General features: G+C 41.7%; 1 protein-coding gene across 3 annotated transcripts in view; it reads right to left on the reverse strand.

Annotated features, from left to right (window-relative positions):
• Positions 1–20: 20 nt before the first annotated feature.
• Positions 21–18,128, reverse strand: part of hdac5 (histone deacetylase 5) — a 65,972-nt gene continuing 47,864 nt past the window's right edge. For all 3 annotated transcript variants that reach the window (XM_077534816.1, XM_077534810.1, XM_077534802.1), the window contains 18 exons: positions 17,624–17,737; positions 17,340–17,533; positions 17,140–17,258; positions 16,863–17,055; positions 12,832–12,943; positions 12,500–12,633; positions 12,289–12,409; positions 10,236–10,285; positions 10,051–10,158; positions 9,889–9,944; positions 9,690–9,777; positions 9,184–9,303; positions 7,538–7,635; positions 7,133–7,251; positions 6,864–6,997; positions 4,213–4,294; positions 3,949–4,129; positions 21–3,860 (listed from right to left, as the gene is read on the reverse strand). In XM_077534816.1, the coding sequence (XP_077390942.1) occupies positions 3,821–3,860; positions 3,949–4,129; positions 4,213–4,294; positions 6,864–6,997; positions 7,133–7,251; positions 7,538–7,635; positions 9,184–9,303; positions 9,690–9,777; positions 9,889–9,944; positions 10,051–10,158; positions 10,236–10,285; positions 12,289–12,409; positions 12,500–12,633; positions 12,832–12,943; positions 16,863–17,055; positions 17,140–17,258; positions 17,340–17,533; positions 17,624–17,737 (2,063 nt within the window). In that variant the 3' untranslated portion in view covers positions 21–3,820. The remainder of the gene's footprint in view (positions 3,861–3,948; positions 4,130–4,212; positions 4,295–6,863; positions 6,998–7,132; positions 7,252–7,537; positions 7,636–9,183; positions 9,304–9,689; positions 9,778–9,888; positions 9,945–10,050; positions 10,159–10,235; positions 10,286–12,288; positions 12,410–12,499; positions 12,634–12,831; positions 12,944–16,862; positions 17,056–17,139; positions 17,259–17,339; positions 17,534–17,623; positions 17,738–18,128) is intronic.

Below are 18,128 nucleotides of genomic sequence, written 5' to 3' on the forward strand. Positions count from 1 at the left end.
AAGTAAAATGCGACCCATCAGTCAGTGAATTGCTTTATTGAGTTTCCAGACAAGTTTAACAACAGGCCCACTTAAAAAACAACAAAGAAACAGATATTCAGGGTCAACATCACAACTTTACAGTGAAGATATTGAAAATGGGCTTCAACACAACGTCCACAAAACCCACCCCAAACCGAATGTGAGTGTCAATCAATCGTCATGAGAGTCAGCATCCCTTTCAACCAAAAGGAGATCAATTTGACGAGAAGGGGGAGGAAAAACAAGTCTCATCATCAATAATAGTCACAGTAATAGATTGCTTGGATAGCTTGTATTGCACATGTGTACACTTATATGCACTTTATATACACGTGAGTAGACACTGGAAAATTTTTCTCAGTTTTTCAATCAACAAGAAGGACAAAAGGAATGTGCTTGTGATCAGTTCTAACTAAACGATATATGAAGATTTTCGGTCATGAGTAAGGTGAGAGAAAACAAACAAACAAACAAACAAACAAAAAAAAAAGAAAAAAAAAAAAGAGGGAAGATCCCTGCTCCTGAAAAAACAACCCAAAACAAAACAGAGAGGTCCCACTGTTACCTTTTCTCATTAAATGTCCAAATATAAACAAACTGCCCCCGCCACCATGTACACCACAGTCTCAAACATACATAAAAAAAAGAAAAGAGAGGATTAAGTCATGAGCATATGTGTTTGTGTGTGTTCTAAAGGTGTGGCCACGCCTAAATGTACATCATCTGTCCGTCAAGCAAAAGTTTCGTCGACCTCCCAACTGCAAACTGTGCTCTTCCAGTAAATGGCCTGGGGCAACAAAAACATATATTAGGCCAATTTGGTTTGTGGGGAAAATACTGACATGATAGCAGATTATGAGGGGACGATCTGTTCAACAAGGCACTCTTTGCTTGAAAAGTGACTTGTGGACTCTCCCACCAGTTACAATGCACAACTTTCGATTGTAGCGATGCAAAAAAGCCTTCACACTCCACGGGGCAGGAAACATGATGACAAAAATAAATACTGAATTATGACTTCACTATTGTGTTAGGCCAGGTTCCAAATTTGGGGAACTGAACTCCACTATATTGAAGCACAGATCCATTTGGTTGTTTTCCAAAACGTGTCATTGTGACTGCTTACGTGACAAACACGGACGAGTTCATATTTGTATCACCATCTCAACATTTTCCACTAGTTTTTTTGGAATGTTAAAGAATTTAGAAAATATTTCTCAAAAGCGATATGATTAAGTGTCGTTTTTTTCCTTTGGCGTTGTAGCTCCTGAAAACAAAAATGGATCTTCCCAAGCAGACGTCAGACTGAACATCCAGTCACGTCAACGGTACGTATCGTTTTTTGCCTGTTCTGACGCAAAGACATGGCCTGAAAGGTTTTTTTGTCGGCGACATTTTGACAATGGCAAATTTGTTTTGGAATGAAAATAACTTTGGCTAACGGTCATCACTGAACGTTTTGAGCTTGTCTACCAATATGATACTCGTGCGCTGAATTGTACTAGCATGCTCTTTGTCCTCACGTGTCACATTTCTGTGTACTAGCAGAGCAACTAAACACGTTACGTGTAAGTCAAAACTGGTCATGAGTTGACATCTGTGTACTACTGGATGTTAACTCGTAAAATTCCATGGTGTCAATATGAGAAGCTGTCAGTCATCAACAGGAAACATAAGACAATGTCTCACGGTCCTGCTGTTCGACATCTTTCACCAATTTGATGCATATGTGACATCTGTGGCCATCAAAGGCAGTAAATGAAGAGTTGGTGCTGTGTTACCATGACAACAATTACCATGGTCCTAAAAGTGGCACAAGTTACATACCTCACATCATACACTGCAAAGATTCATGGGAAATAAGTTTGCGTGAGCTTCAAACATTTGCAGAAAAAACTCACCTATTGGTTGTTTTTGTGTACCATGTACTATAATATAAACATTTGCTTAGGCATCATTTTGTGGCATCTTTATAGGTTGCACTCAAATTATTTGAGAGTTGGCTCTGTCCCTACTTGTAATCATGTAAGCTCTTTTATGTGCCAAAGTTTACAAGTATCTTATTCAACGTAAGGACCACATTGTACAAATAGTAACAAAGAAGAGCTAACAGCCCAAAAAAGGTCTAAAACGATCACTTAGCATGTTGGATCAGAATTAGTTTGCATTGAGTTTAAAGGGAGAGACGTTGCATGGTATTTGCAGATGCAAAAACATGCACAGGCAAAAAAAAAAGAAAAAAAAAAGGCCTTGGTTGCAATTGTGGAGTTGTATTGAGTATGCCACTGCTGGATATTCTCAACATTGCATTCATCAATGACCTCCAAATATGTAATCCAGGCTTGGTCCTGCCAGAGGAGCCTGCTGTCCATCGCCATTCACAACAATTACATCATCAGCGTGTGCTGTTGCGCTGCATTTAACTTGAATATATCATCTGACAATATACTCATATCATCACTCTTATAGGATAAAACTTTTTTATCAAAATATACACACATAATATAACTGTCTGTCTAATTAAAATGGAAAACCATCCCGAAGCTGCCAAAACTTCTAGTCCACCACGTCATCTGGCAAAAGCTGAGAAACAGATAAAGCTGCTCAGAATTGATCTCACGCAATTGTATTTGTGTGAATCTTCCATTGATTAGATACACGTAAATAAAGCTAACACGTTCTCATCTTACTGCCCTCAACGAACCCTCTTGTCACGAGGACGCCAGGCTTCAACGTTTCGTGACCAATTTCATTGCTTGCTCTGTAAGTTGTGGTGCTAAACTATACAGATGTTTGCTTAATATTAAGTCCATCCCTAGGTAAGCGTTAGGGACGATATATGATATATATATATAATTATTTTTCTTATATTTATTAATATAAAAAAGTGAAAGTCTTGTGTGTTTTTTTTTTTTTTACATTTAAGTATATACATATTTAGAAAAACAACTGACACTGTAATGTGACTGTGGGCAACAAGACAGGACATGTTATTACACCAGTACAATAAAAAAAAAAAACAAACAAACAAAAAATAACGAGGGACGGGGTGGTCGTACGCCACAATCCCGCGGTCGCCTGTCGAGTGGAAAGAAAGAGAAAACGAGGTGGTGCTTTCAAGTGACATACATTTCCACCAATAAATAAAGCCCCCTCATTTCTAAACGTCACAAGCTCTCCCGCTCTAAAATACAAACGACTGACAAATTAAGGCAACCAGATGAGAAGAAAACGACGAGAAAACAAAGTGAGCAACAACAGCTGCATGTGTGTGCGCATCGCTGTGTTCCTTCAGTCCCGATTGGCTGCTTCGTTTGCTGAGGTGCTGCGGTGCTTGTTGTTTATTGGTTCTCATTGGATGTCTTCTTATTGTGTGTGTGTGTGTGTGTGTGTGTGAGTGGACGAAAAGGCACCCTAGTTCCTCCTCATCCTTCGTTCAATAAACTTCCTGCTGCATCGGCGCTGTCCAACTGCCACTCCCAGACGTGAGCAGGTGACAAAAGAAGGGTGGTGCTGCGTGCAGGTTCCAAAGGAGAGCAGAGGAGGCAGCGTCAACGTTAACGCCACAGGCGTGTCCATGCTGACATGCCCCTCCTCCGGTTGCCGTGGAGACGCTTAACAATTGGTCTGCTCCTCCCGGTGGAGAGAACTGACCTTGCTTTGCGCTCCCTCCGCCGTTCCGGGTCATCCGCAACATTTGCACTCAGTGTGAACGTGTGTGCGTACCGATACGCAATCCGTAAGAAGGTCGAGGAGGTGCCAGGAGGAGGTGACGGTGGCGTTCATGTTCGCGTCTCGCTTACAAAACAGGCTCCTCTTCCATCGGCTCCTCTGTAGACCTGCGCCGAAAACAAAGAGGCCGTAAAGCGCAGTGTAGTGCTGAATTGCGTTCCGAACGCCGAGCATAGCCGTCGTCACTCCGCCCACCTGCTGGCGTCAGCCATGTCGGCGGCCGAGCCCGACTGCTCCACGTCAACGCTCAACGAGGCCATGGCGTTAACCGTGTCTGCCTCGTCCTTCTCTGATTGAACCTGAGCTCCCGGGGGGCCGTCCAATAGCGAGTGGCTGCTCGTCGGGGACAAAGTCTGCAGGCAAGGCCAGTGTTTACCTAAAAGAAACGCACAGAAACGCACGCAGGGTGAGAGGGAGACGTGCCGCGGCATCGAGAGCATCGAGTTTGTGTTGACTCACTCTGGATTTCGATCACTCTTTCTAGAGAGGCGCAGGCTTTAGGACACGGCTTCTCTTGAGGCCATTGAAATGCAGAGTCACTCTGTGAAGGAAACATCAACAACAATAATGAAATATTTTTGCCCTTTTTACTTTCTTGTTGGCTTAAATGAGCACACAGGAAACCCAACTAATGATGGCTAATGCAGAGTTGCCAGAGATAAAATGCACACTACTCACAGAAAGTTAGGGATATTTGTAATTTCATCAACGAAAACTAAACAGATTGCGTCACAGTGCGCCGGTGTTATTTGCGCGTATGTAAATTAGGAAATTTGCATACATTTGACGCAAAATATGCCCACCCCAATGCAAATGAGACTCATTGATATGCAGCGTCTAATTCACTAATGCCAGCGCAAATAGCAACACCGTGTTTGCGTGACGCCTATAACGTTTTTGGAAAGCATGTATTAACTTGCTGGCTGCAACCTCGATCCCGGGATCATGACAGCAGTGCATGTGACACGTCCCTTTCTGGCTCATCACGCAGAGAGGAGAGAGAGAGAGAGAGAGAGAGAGAGAGGGTGAAATTTTCTATGTTGGTTTAGGACACATAACGTAACCTTGGCTGATCGGCAATGGCGGGGAGGCATTTTACGATCATTTTTACGTGCCAGATGCACGCCAACCTCTGAAAATATATTTTTTAAAAACGATCGCACCAATAATTTGTACTTTATGAATGAATGACGTCGTTGTCGTCCTCTCTGCGCTGTCCATCTTAATGGCGCTCTAAACGCTTACTCTCGGTCCAACCTCGCTTTCTGATAATATCATCTTTCTCGCAACTGTTACTATAACAACCATGTTGTTGGCGCAAATCCATTGCCATGTGTGGTAAATCAGGTGCAAATTTGCTCCAAGCTGTCAGTTTTGGGGGCGTGTTTGCGCCGGTATATGATTAGAGCAATATGCTTAGTGAATAGGTTGGTAACTGGGCGCAGACTGCGGGTGCAGTTGTGCTGCAATATTTCGAGCCATTACCGGACGCAGCGCATTCTTAGTGAATATGCCCCTGTATGTTTTAGCTCCAGTGCATTTCTATTGGGTAGTTTTGATGTGGAAATTTCTACTGCGTGGTGACTGGAATTCCCTGAGTAGAGGCTTTCCAAATAAGGAGTGGTCGTTAATCGAGCGTAAAAAAATTTCCGCCGTTCAAGGCACTTTAAGTTAACGAGATAATAACGCGATAATTTTGACACCCATAATACATATATACATATATACGTATATATATATATATATATATATATATATATATATATATATATATATATATATATATATATATATCTATATATATATATATATATATATATATATATATATATATATATATATATAAGGGCGGCGCGGTAGTCGAGTGGTTAGCACGTCCGCTTCCCAGTTCTGAGGTCTCCGGTTCGAGTCCAGGCTCGGACCTTCCTGGGTGGAGTTTGCATGTTCTCCCCGTGCCCGCGTGGGTCTTCTCCGGGTACTCCGGTCTCCTCCCACATTCCAAAGACATGCATGGCAGGTTAATTGGGCGCTCCGAATTGTCCCTAGGTGTGCTTGTGAGTGTGGTTGGTTGTTCGTCTCTGTGTGCCCTGCGATTGGCTGGCAACCAGTCCAGGGTGTCCCCCGCCTACTGCCCAGAGCCAGCTGAGATAGGCGCCAGCAGCCCCCGCGACCCTTGTGAGGAATAAGCGGTCAAGAAAATGGATGGATGGATATATATATATATATATAAGGGCGGCGCGGTGATCGAGTGGTTAGCACGTCCGCCTCCCAGTTCTGAGGACTCCGGTTCGAGTCCAGGCTCCGGCCTTCCTGGGTGGAGTTTGCATGTTCTCCCCGTGCCCGCGTGGGTCTTCTCCGGGTACTCCGGTCTCCTCCCACATTCCAAAGACATGCATGGCAGGTTAATTGGGCGCTCCGAATTGTCCCTAGGTGTGCGTGTGAGTGTGAATGGTTGTTCGTCTCCGTGTGCCCTGCGATTGGCTGGCAACCAGTCCAGGGTGTCCCCCGCCTACTGCCCAGAGCCAGCTGAGATAGGCGCCAGCACCCCCCGCGACCCTTGTGAGGAATAAGCAAGGAATAAGCAGTTAAGAAAATGGATGGATGGAGATATATGCGTAATTAATCGTATGACTTCAATAGTTAACTCATGATTCATCGCACATTTTATTTCTGTTCTAAATGTACAAATAAAATGTACAATAAAATATTTGTTTTCTAAGTTTCATTCTTGTTAATGTAAAAGTGTTAAACTAATAGAACTATGGCTGCATCTTTTAGTCATTGATACAGTAATTTCATAATAATTCATAAAATTGAGTTAAAATTAAAAAGATGTACTGTAAAAAAATGAGTGTGGTATTGATTTGTGTTGAGGTCATTTTGCTGCCACTAGGTGGCGTAATTGCATATATAAGACGGTGGTGACAGCTCAGTGCATTTTTATTTTCATATTAAGAACTATCTACTTTTTAACATGAAGTAACTTGTGAAATTCTGCACATTCTAAATTATAAAATACAACTTGACCCAAGTCTCCACAAATATATGCATTATTATTAAATGTATAACTGCTAAATTTTGAAATGGAGGTGTCTGCAGTTTTCTCCTACCGGATCTCCAAGGAGTGCAGAGACACATGCTTCTGATGCATCACAGATGGCAGTGAGGTCATGACCTCCCTCCAGCGCCATAACAACACGCCCACCAGCCAGACCCATCAGGAGCTGGGTTAGCAGACCAAAACCTGCCAAAATCAGCACTCACTCAAACAAATATTGATATACGCGTATACAGGACATTGAATCATTTTTCAAGAGTGTCTTCAGCATGACATGACTTTTTTGCTGCCAGTTGCCAAGGTAACCAGTTTGGAACTCACATTTGGCAGTGACAATGTAACCTCCTAGAGGAGACTGATGACCTTCCACTGCATCAAAGCCTGCAGACACCAGAATCACGTCTGGGCTGAACTGCTGAGCAATCGGCATCACCACACTCCTGCACACATCCAAACAGGGTTCAGTAAGTGGATGACATCATTTGCAGGCTTGCTGATGCTCAATTTAATGAACTAACAAACTTGAAAACTGACTTAGAAATACTAAAATCCAGTAAAACATTGCTTCTGTGTAAATGGCTGGGAGTGAATGAGTTAAGTGGCCATCAGATTCATAAAGTAAACATTGAACAACAATCATTCTGTATTGCTGTGTGTCACATCTGTGTATTACTGACTACAGTATCTGAAGCTTGTACATTGGAAGTAAGAATCAATTGTGATTACCTGAAGGCAGTGAGGTACTCAACATCACCCATAGGGGGCTCAACTCCTCCAGTCCACGCGATGTTGACATTGAAGCCAACACCTGGACCTGATCCCACCTGGGGAAAGAAAAGAATAACTGCGTCACAAGTTCATCTGTTATTCAAGTTTGTGTCAGCTAAAGGGTAGGTAACGCTTCAGATTTTCATCTTACATACTGTGTACTTATTTCACATGTTCACAAAATGTAAACACTATCATATTGGATGTGGTTGCCTTGAACGTAAATGTACATGTAAACAGAAATTCTGTTCTTAGGCTGGATTTATACTGAATTTTCAGGAGACTTTACGTAGAAAGCACAATTTGGGTAGGCATCATTGCAGTGTAAAGAGAAAAAAAATGTGCAAAAATGTATACCCTCAGATTAGTATCAGACCTCTTCCTAATGTAGATACAATTTGGATACATATCGAGCCAGTCTAAGCAATTTAAACGTTATGTCATGTGTAATACAAGTATTATTTCTGCTTTTTTTGTTGTTTACTTCTGTTCTGTCACTGCCTGGGGATGACACTTGTGTTTATTAGGACCCGAGTAGCAACCACTCCGAGGTCCCTATTATACCTGGATAAATTCTTCTTTGTTCTTCTCCAAAATGAATCTCATTAAACATGTACAAAAACTTTGCACACACTTAGGACCTGGCGAAAAATTTGATATTATAAAGTTGTCATAACAACATGGCTCTGTAGCATCCCTGATCGTGGAAAAACACAAAAAACAATCCCCGCATGTTTAAAGTTGACTCTGTTTAGACTGGGACCGAATATAGTCTTTTTAGAGTAAAACCTACTCCACAAAATTTACTGTGCACGGTAAGGGTGAGGGGACTTCTAAGCAAGACAAAATATGATTGGCTGCTTGCAGAGCAGAGTAACCAAGCCACCACTTTGAATTTAATAGCCTCAAATTAATTCCCACCCCCCTCCTTCTCTGTGAGCAGAGAGGGGAGGGAGTAGATGAAAGACACTGTGTAAGTATGGATGCCTTTTTGCTCTGTTGATTAATGTTTAATTAAAAAAATATACATATATGATGCCAACTGGTACCAGTTAGCCCCAAGCATAACGTGAGTAGCCCACTGATTTGTTCTAAATATAGCTCATTAAGAAGAATTAAAACAGAAGAAAATTAACATTTATTTAAACTTAACATAGTAGAGGTTTCTTATGTACCAAATATGAAATATTTCAATAAAAATAAAATAGCTAGTGTTTTATGAAAAAAAGTAAGTTTTATTTATGCAAATATTTTAAAAACTAGAGCTGTAATTTTAAATCTGCAATATTGTTGCTCATGGTTATCATACCGTCAGACTCTAATCTTAGTCCAGTGTTCCATCAGTGTAAACATATTCATATCTGCCACGTGAAATGTAGGTGGAAATAGACAGTCAAGTTGGATATGGGCGTTAAATTGGGAACTTGATGTGCAGTGAAAATCCAGGCAGGCTTGCAAAGTAAATAAATGCAATCACGAGGAAACTAAGGCACATGTCAGCCTTCATTTCTATTCATCCTCTGCAATGAGCCCCTTTTCAGCTATGAGCACAGGCAGTTATTGCATTACAGTCTGAGTTTGAGGATGATGGTTTGTGCGTTTACCTCTTCAGGAGCCCCGCTGCCAGGAAAAAAGTTGCCGTCATCGTAGCGATGGAGGGAGATGTAGAGGACGTTGGGGTCAGCGTAGAAGGACTGCTGCGTGCCGTTGCCATGGTGAATGTCCTGCAGTGGCGGGTTACAGTGGCATCCCAGAGAGAGCATCATTGGTATGAAGCACAATGGTTTGCTCAACATTTTACGTTGAAAATTATGGGGAAGTGTTTCTTTGGATAGTTAAATTTGTTCTGGACAATTCTTTTTGGGAAAAAACAAACAAAACAACAACCAAAAAAAAAGAATACATGTGTAGTAAACCGATGGTCCTAAGTAGCAGTTTGGAAAACATTATCTCAATCCATACACTTTAAATGACACAAGACAGCCCATTGCAACTGTTTTGGTCAATGGCAAGCAACAGCAGCACACACTGTTCAATCAGTAAATCTACAGTTGCAACAACTTCTGAATGAATTTTATGTTAATATACGCATGCGCGTGTGCTCACTAACCCAGTCCACAATGAGGATCTTGCCCACTCCCAGTTTCTGCTGGAGTAGCTTGACAGTGATGGCGACTGAATTGAAGAAACAAAACCCCCTGTTCTCACACACAAACAAAGAGAAGAAGGCGGCAATTCAAAAATGTCCTCAGAAAAGCACAACTTTGTGCAATGGTTTTAGTATTTGAAAACCAAACAAATGTACGAACATGGCGGTGGATTCTTCTGCATGATGCCCTGGTGGACGTACTACTGCAAAGCCATTCTGGTATTCAGACATAGAAAGAGGTAGTAAAGGACGTGTCTAAACAAAGGTAATGTCCTTTTTAGAACAGAGTGCGTGTTTATATACATCAGTGTGTGTTTGTTACCTTCAGTTCTCCTGCTGCCACTCTGAAGGCCAGCTCAATAACGGAACCCACCGCCATGCGGACAGCTGCAGACGAGTGCATCTCATTCCACACTGTATCACTGTCCACCTGCAGAGGGCAGTAAAGCACTCCGGTTCTGAAAATGGCACCTACTTATGACCACAAAGACGCTGAGCAAAACTCACCCCTATTCCACCACACGGGAGAACAGCATACATCTTCTGGCTGATTGGACCTGTTACAAAAGTATTGGTGTGCACAAGACGACATTCAGGCCAACTCAACCACTGCAGTCAAAAGCAAGTAAAAATACAGTAATGCCTTGGAATGCATGTTCCAACTTTAAGCTTTTTTCAAGATATGAGCCTTTGCTTTGACCTGCGAGCAAACATTTGAGATTTAAACACTGGGTGATTATGGGGGAAAAAAAAAATTATTACAATTATTTCAATTGATACTGATGTCATGATTAATATCATAATTATTTCCTAATTTCAAGACTTCTTGTATTTAATCAACTACCAAAACTCAACTTTAAATGCAACTTGACAGAACAAACAGAAAATAAACAAGTAACAGAAAGTGTATGTATATATTAATGCTGTCAAAGTTAAAGTGTTAACTCATTGATTAATCACAAAAAATGATCGCATTAATCATGTATTAACGCAGATTAATTGCACTATTAATTTTGACCACAGATTATCTTTATCTTGACAGCGGATGGTTACATTTGAGGTAGCTCAGGTTGTGTTTGAACAATAAACATAACTACATGTGTTAAAGTAAAGCATTTCATAAATGTTTGCGTATGACATTCAGAATATTTCTTCATGTCAAACTACTGGGTTAATTTTTCAAAACAGGAGGATGAGAGTGTGCAGTGGATGGAAAAGTGTTTAAGACATTAAATGTTGAAAGAATTAACATACTGCTCTTCAAATTTGGCGGGCAAAAAATCTTACTAAAAATCTTTTTAATTAAGTTATTATTAATCATGATTAATCAAAATTCTAAGAAATGATTAATCTGGTGACAAATTTAATTGTTAGACAGCTCTAACTTTATATATATATATATATATATATATATATGTATATATATGTGTGTATATATGTACAGTATGTACAGTTTTTTTTTGCCCCGATACTGATTCCGATACCCAGTTTTGCAGTATTGGCCGATGCAGATAACATACCGATAGTTTTTTTTTTTTCCCCCAACATGAAAAAGCTGCCCTGCCATTGGTTCAGAGCAGTAAAGGGCCAATAGGATATCTTGGTTCGGCATGCAGTGAACACGTCACATACCAGTGAATGTCATGCACAAGCAAGAAACAAGATGCTGAATCCAAAGTCCTCTATTAACATTGGAAAAAATGGTATCGGCATGTTACTTGTTAGTACTTGCCGATGCCGATACCACTGTTATAATGCAGTATTGGGGCCTCTCCCGACACTAATTGTAATAGAAAACAATAAATAGAAGTAAATATCTGATGTGCCTGCCTTGGCCTCTTAGGGGCAGTGTTGTTGTGCAGACCAGACATGGAGATACACACTAGGGTTGTGCATCTCTCTGATAAAAGACTATTCGATTCATATCTCAGTACATGGGGTGCAATACAATTCAAAGACGATTTGATTTTAAAATGGCACAGTTCGATTGTGTTCCATTCAGTGGGATTACGATTCAAATTGGTATGGTCTGGCTCAGTTTGAAGGAGTTTCTTGTTATGTTACATAAATATATCATGATCTTGTCAGGACTGTATTTTTTTTATTTTTTATAATTAACTTCTACCAATAAGGTGACGATGTTTCTAAAACGAACGTGTTGTATGTCAGTTGTGAAACTCTTTTTCCTGTGTTTCTATGTCTGTATTATTCTCCTGTTGGCCAGGTTGCATACACCGGAATGAGCATCTCAATGTCCATTGAAATGAAGCACAAAACATCAAAATGTAGCAAAAACTATTGGAATGAATTCTTCACATTCTATTTAATGATGTCATTACTTCATGTTTTTATAAAGTACAATATTATGGAGTGCTATTTTTTTTTCCCCATTGACAAACAAAAAAAAAATGTTCTTTTGGGTTTGGCTGGAATAGATTATTGCGTTTAAGTTTCATTTCAATGGGGAAAAATGATATGAGAGTTTTGAGTTAGGAGAATGGTTACAGAACGAAATAAAGTTGTATCTCAAGGCACCACTCTAAAGCCAATAATGTTGTACCCAGCAGCTTCTTGTGGTCCAGTTTGTGTCGATTCAGTGGACTGGTTCCGTAGAGCAGAGTGTGAAACTCGGAATGGACAGTCTGGATCTCATCCAGAGAAGCTTTACGCCCACGAATTCTCTGCTCAGACACAAACAGCGAGACACAGAGAAAGCTTTTTGCACACTTACTCTTGACTTATTTTGGGTGTGTGAATGCATATGTGCCTACCTCACAGCGGCCCAGCAAGCCTGTCTCCTGCAGCCTGGACCAGATGCTCTGCACTCTCCCGGCATGCTCTGGGTGGATGTGAGCATTGCCACATACACACTGGTGCTTTAACATCAGACTGTCATACACAAGTCCTGCAGGAAGCAAAACAGAAGAAGAATGCAGTGATGCGAATAAGCCATCACATCAAAGATAGTAAAAGTCAACAACAGTGGGTGTTGTGACTGCTATCAATACAATTGGAGCATAAACAGCATATCACTTTTCCCATGGATTATTTTCCTGTTTGGTAAGCACGCTGGTTAACACGTTCATATGTTTGACACACTGACCTGTAGTAAAGAGATGTCTGACAGGGTTGACAGTGCCTGCAGGAGAAGACTGCGCTCTTCCCAGAGGTCTGTGAGGCAGCGAGGAGGGGAATGCACCCATCTGTTGCAAGGCCTGATGGGAATGGGAGAAAAAGTTCACACAAGGACACTTTTCTCCATAATAAAGGAGCTGAGCGTATGTTTCACACACATATAAACTGCACATGCACATACACAGTTTTATAAGTCATTGACTTTCTTTTTTTCCTTTCTTTTTTTTTTTTTTTGGGGGGGGGGGGGGTAAAACTTTTATGCAGCCATACATAGACAGCCTAATCTGCATCAACCTGTGTATGTGTGTGTCTGAACTTGAAGGTTTGTGTAAGCGGTTCTATACAGACTATATATAGGGAATAACGCTGTGCTCCCTGCTGTGAACTGGGTGAGTCATCATGTGTGGGTGGGCACAAAAACACACACTCCAAGATGCAGAGATTTTGGAACACACACGTACAAGGCAGTGAGTCCAGTGGTTGAGTCACCAGCTGGTGATGTCAATGCAGCGTCAAATAAAGTGTGTGTGCGTGTGCGCGCATGTTTCTAAGTCAAGTTCTGTATCTGCATTCAGAACAGGTCAGAATGGAAAGACTTTGTCTTGGTTCTCCTTCCTATGACGTGCGTTTATACGACACTTCTTGAGTGTGTAGTTTGTGTGTGCATATCTATGCATGGCAAAAAAGTGACAAAGTATTGGAACATAGGGCTATTTCATACACATATTCCAAGTTGTGTTCTGCAAAATGTCAGACCTTCTATGGCGTGATGAGTCACTTGGCGCTTTTGGCATGTGGCAAATCTGTCTGATCATTTGGACTGACCTATTCTAATGTCTGCGATTAGCTGGCAACCAGTCCAGGATGTACCCCGCCTACTGCCCAAAGCCAGCTGAGATAGGCTCCAGCACCCCCCACGACCACTTGTGAGGAATAAGCGGTCAAGAAAATGGATGGATGGATGGAGGGATTCTAATGTGTTGCTCCAAATATTGGTTCAAGTTCTCCTTTCTGGAATTGCATGTTCTCCCTCATGTTTTCCCCAAATTTAAAAAACATCCACACTATGTTTATTTTAATATTAATCATATATATGAATAAAAACACAATTTTTTAAATTAAAACAAATATATGAATATCCATCCATCCATTTTCTTAATCACTTGCTCCCTACAAGGGTCTCAGTGGTTCTGGAGCCTATCCCAGCTGGCTTCGGGCAGTAGGCGGGGTCCACCCTGGACTGGTTGCCAGCCAATCGCAGGGCACACAGAGACGAACAACCACACACACTCACAAGCACACCGAGGGACAATTCGGAGCGCCCAATTAACCTGCCATGCATGTCTTGGAATGTGGGAGGGGTCCGGAGTACCCGGCGAAGACCCACGCAAGCACGGTGAGAACATGCAAACTCCACCCAGGAAGGCCGGAGCCTGGACTCGAACCCGAGTCCTCAGTACTGGGAGGCGGATGTGCTATATATAACTACATTATTAATATTAATTAATATTAGTTTTAGACTGAACTGTCCGTAGGTGTGCATTATTGTGTGAATTTTTGTTTTTGTCTATATGTATTGGCTAGCACCCAGTCCAGTTTACCCTTTCAATCGCCCTAAGTCAGCTGTGATTGGCTCAAGCTCACTCGTGATCATAATGAGGACGACTGGTGGATGGATGACTAAAAGAAAAATTCAGGATAAATTAATTGATTGGGTTACTCTACAATTAGTTGTACTGTAAAATCGACGTTTATATACGTACTCAAGGTCAATGTGTTAATCAGTTAGCTTCGAGGCAGTGTTACCCTTTCTTTTTTTTTTGTTTTTTTGTTACGCCACTCCCTGGAGGAAGAAAATATTTGCCACCCAACTCTCCACTGCGCTTCTAAATAGCATCATTTGTCAGTAATATTGTTGGACGTACGCCTCTGCAAAATAGCTAATAATCCTTGCACACTCTTTGACAATGACAGCGCCACTGCCATCCACTGCAGTGGACATGCAATTACACTTTATTCTTGTATAGTTAAAAAAAAAAAGAAAAAAAAAAAGCATGTTCTCCGGGGTCACGCATGCCCCCTGGCATCACACCGTGGCCTCCCAATGGGGGCCTGCCCACCTATTTGAGAAAGACTGCCTTAATGTTATGTCTGTAACAGACAAAAACCAAATAAGTGCGAGCAAGTTACCTTTAAAAAGATACCCCCAAAATCACAGGAAAAAAAAAATAAAGACTCAGTGCAAGTTGTCTAAAATACTTTTTGTACTTTTTTTATCCCTTGTCAAGTACAGAAATAATGATGACAATTTTAAAGTGAATCTAATTGTTTTATTGTTTGAGATAAACAAGCAGGCAGTGTTTCTGGCACCTTGAGCGAATCTTGTTGTGAAGCCGTATTGTCCACTTCTGTTGGCATTTTCATGGTTGAATGCTATGCTAATAGGCTGTCTACTGGCACAGTCATGTGCTGAATGAAGTGAAGGAGATTAGGAGACTAATGGTTATCATTTCATTATCGCAAATTGACATCTGCTGATGGCAAAGTGTCACGGCTCCGCTAGCTGAAGTCACATGCTGCTAGCAACCTTTGATTTACTAGACAAACTGGCTGGGAAAAAAACAAAAAAACATTACATGAACATGCGTGTTTACGTTCCTGTGATTGGCACACAATTACAATTATCTTAAAAGGTTTTAGTGTTTTGCTTTATTTGCTGTTTGAATGTGTGCTTTAGCAGGGACATTTTTATGCAAGAATGTTGCCTGTTACAAATTTTGACTAAGACTGAGGAATATTTAGCTGGCTAACATCATGACCTCTACAATTTTGCATCCCATTTAATCACTGCAAGGACCGTTAGACTGCCAAGATGAGTAAGTATTACTTTCTCATAAGAGGTGTCTGCCAAGCATGAAGGTAAAATTGTTGAAAGACATTTTGAATTAGTTCAAGTCGTTTTCTAGGGTCCACAGAAACAAGTGTGAAATCTCCTGGTCAGGCTCATCTTAGCAAACACTGGGTGAGAAGTTGAGTAGCCCTGGCCTAGATTCATCGCCAGTCAATCAAAAGGTGGAGTCAGAGTGAAACAAGCATCCATGGGTATTATTGTGATTTCGAAACCTCTTTAAACTTCCATGAAGCCAAGATGTCACAAGTCCACATGAATGAATGGGAAGACTTATGATACAATCGCATTTAGTCAAGCAAAAATAAGAAGCCTTCCATTGGTTAATTACTGATTCACGTATTTACGCTGACAACAAGTTTTTTGCTGCATGAAGTATCCGTTGGTTTCTGAAACAACCTCGCCACAGGCCCTGTGGTTTTCATGAAGATATGTTTATCAAACAGATCAAATTACTGGCCGGCAAAAACAAAAAATTGAAGCAAATTAGTGAAGCTACTAAAATGGGCAACACATGATTAAAAACATGAACTCTGTGGTCAACTATGCTCGCTCCTTCAGAATGAAATGTGTTTGGACAAAAATCTTCACTTAAATGTTAGTTGTACAACCATCCATCCATCCATCTTCTTCCGCTTATCCGAGGTCAGGTCGCGGGGGCAGCAGCTTTAGGAGGGAAACCCAGACCTCCCTCTCCCCAGCCACTTCAACCAGCTCCTCCGGCGGGATCCCAAGTCGTTCCCAGGCGAGCCGAGAGACACATCCTGGGTCGCCCCTGGGGGCCTTCCGCCGGTGGGACATGCCCAGAACACCTCTCCAGGGAGGCGTCCAGGAGGCATCCGAACCAGATGCCCGAGCCTGGCTCCTCTCAACGCGTTGTACAACCAGTTGTACAACTATTCTTAAATAATCAACAGTTCTAATAAGCGTACAATGAAAAGAGGACTTTATTGATCCTTTTGGGATGGCTCCCTCTGGGAAATATAGTTGCCAACTGGCAACCATTTTGCGATGGACATTCAAGATGCCAACAGTAGTAAATACTTACATGGCGTGGAACAGTCATAATAATAAACACAAATTGCACAAACCTGAGAGTAGCTAGCCCTGCCGTCTTCCTCGCTATCCCCCAGCTGGATGACATCGTCTTCCTCCTCCTCTTCATCCAGTTCGCTTTCTGTGCTCTCCCCTTTCACGTGTACAACTCCTCGTTCTTCCTCCTTTGGATTCGCACTACGTCGGTCAGAGGGGATCGTGCTGTCATCTGACCCCTCCGTCTGAGGTCTGATCAAAAAGTGGTTTCAAACTTCATGCAGTTTGCTTCCAAATAACATACCCAATATATGAAGCCATCTGATTGGCGATCACCTGTGAACGCTTGTCCCGACATCATCCTCCTGCATGTCATTGGTCTCTGTAAGCTCCTCTTCTGTCTCCTCTGGATGAGTGGGAGGTGGTCTGGGTAGGTCTGAACCCTTTGAAAGCATCTGCATAAATAAGGTGATGTTAAAACAAGTGGAGTGCACTCATTGATTTGTAATTGTGTGTGCGTGTGCACATATACACACCTTGTAATGTTTCTCCAGAAAGTGCTGATGTTGCTGCTGAACTACTAGTTGCTGGAGGGCCTGGGGCGATTGGGGCAAAGGTGCACTCTGGGTACGAGCTAGAGGCCGATGGCGAGGCAACTTGTTGACCGATCGCATGCCGCTGGACACGCCTCGCTCTGCTGTAACCAGGGGTGACTGGCTGTACATAGGGACTGATTGAATGACAGGTCAGAGTGCAAAAAGTTACGGACACAATGACATTTAAGTTTGATTGCAATTACACATGTGCGTAATATGTGTACCAGATAGCATTGCGGTTTGCTGTCTGGCCTGCTCCAGAAGAAGCACATGTTGTAATAATGAAGAATGAGTAGAGTGTGAACTAGGTGGCTGAGTCTCTACATCATGTCCAACCCCTGCAAGAAAAAAAAAATATTGGAACAGTCAACAATAATTCTATTCAGCTCCACTGCTTATTCTTTAATGAGAAGGGCTTTTATATTTTTAGTATTGTGTCAGCTTTAATGACAAAAGAGGATAACACAATAATAAGAAAGGAACAGCAACACCGGCCGTTGAGCTTGTTTCAGCTGTCATGTTCACCTCTCCACTGCACTTGCCGCCCACCTAATGTTGTTGGGAGCTCAAAGAAGCTCAGCTATCCCCAGCTTTGAATTAAGGATCAAGCAAGGACACAGTATTTCCACCACAGTAGCACTTAAAAATTAAGTGAACTCTACTAACTAACCGGTCAACCATATATAGTAAAATGCTGTTCAACACTTATTAGGCATAATTGACTTAAAT

Source organism: Festucalex cinctus, chromosome 1 (genome assembly GCF_051991245.1).
Source record: "Festucalex cinctus isolate MCC-2025b chromosome 1, RoL_Fcin_1.0, whole genome shotgun sequence".
Taxonomy (NCBI): domain Eukaryota; kingdom Metazoa; phylum Chordata; class Actinopteri; order Syngnathiformes; family Syngnathidae; genus Festucalex; species Festucalex cinctus.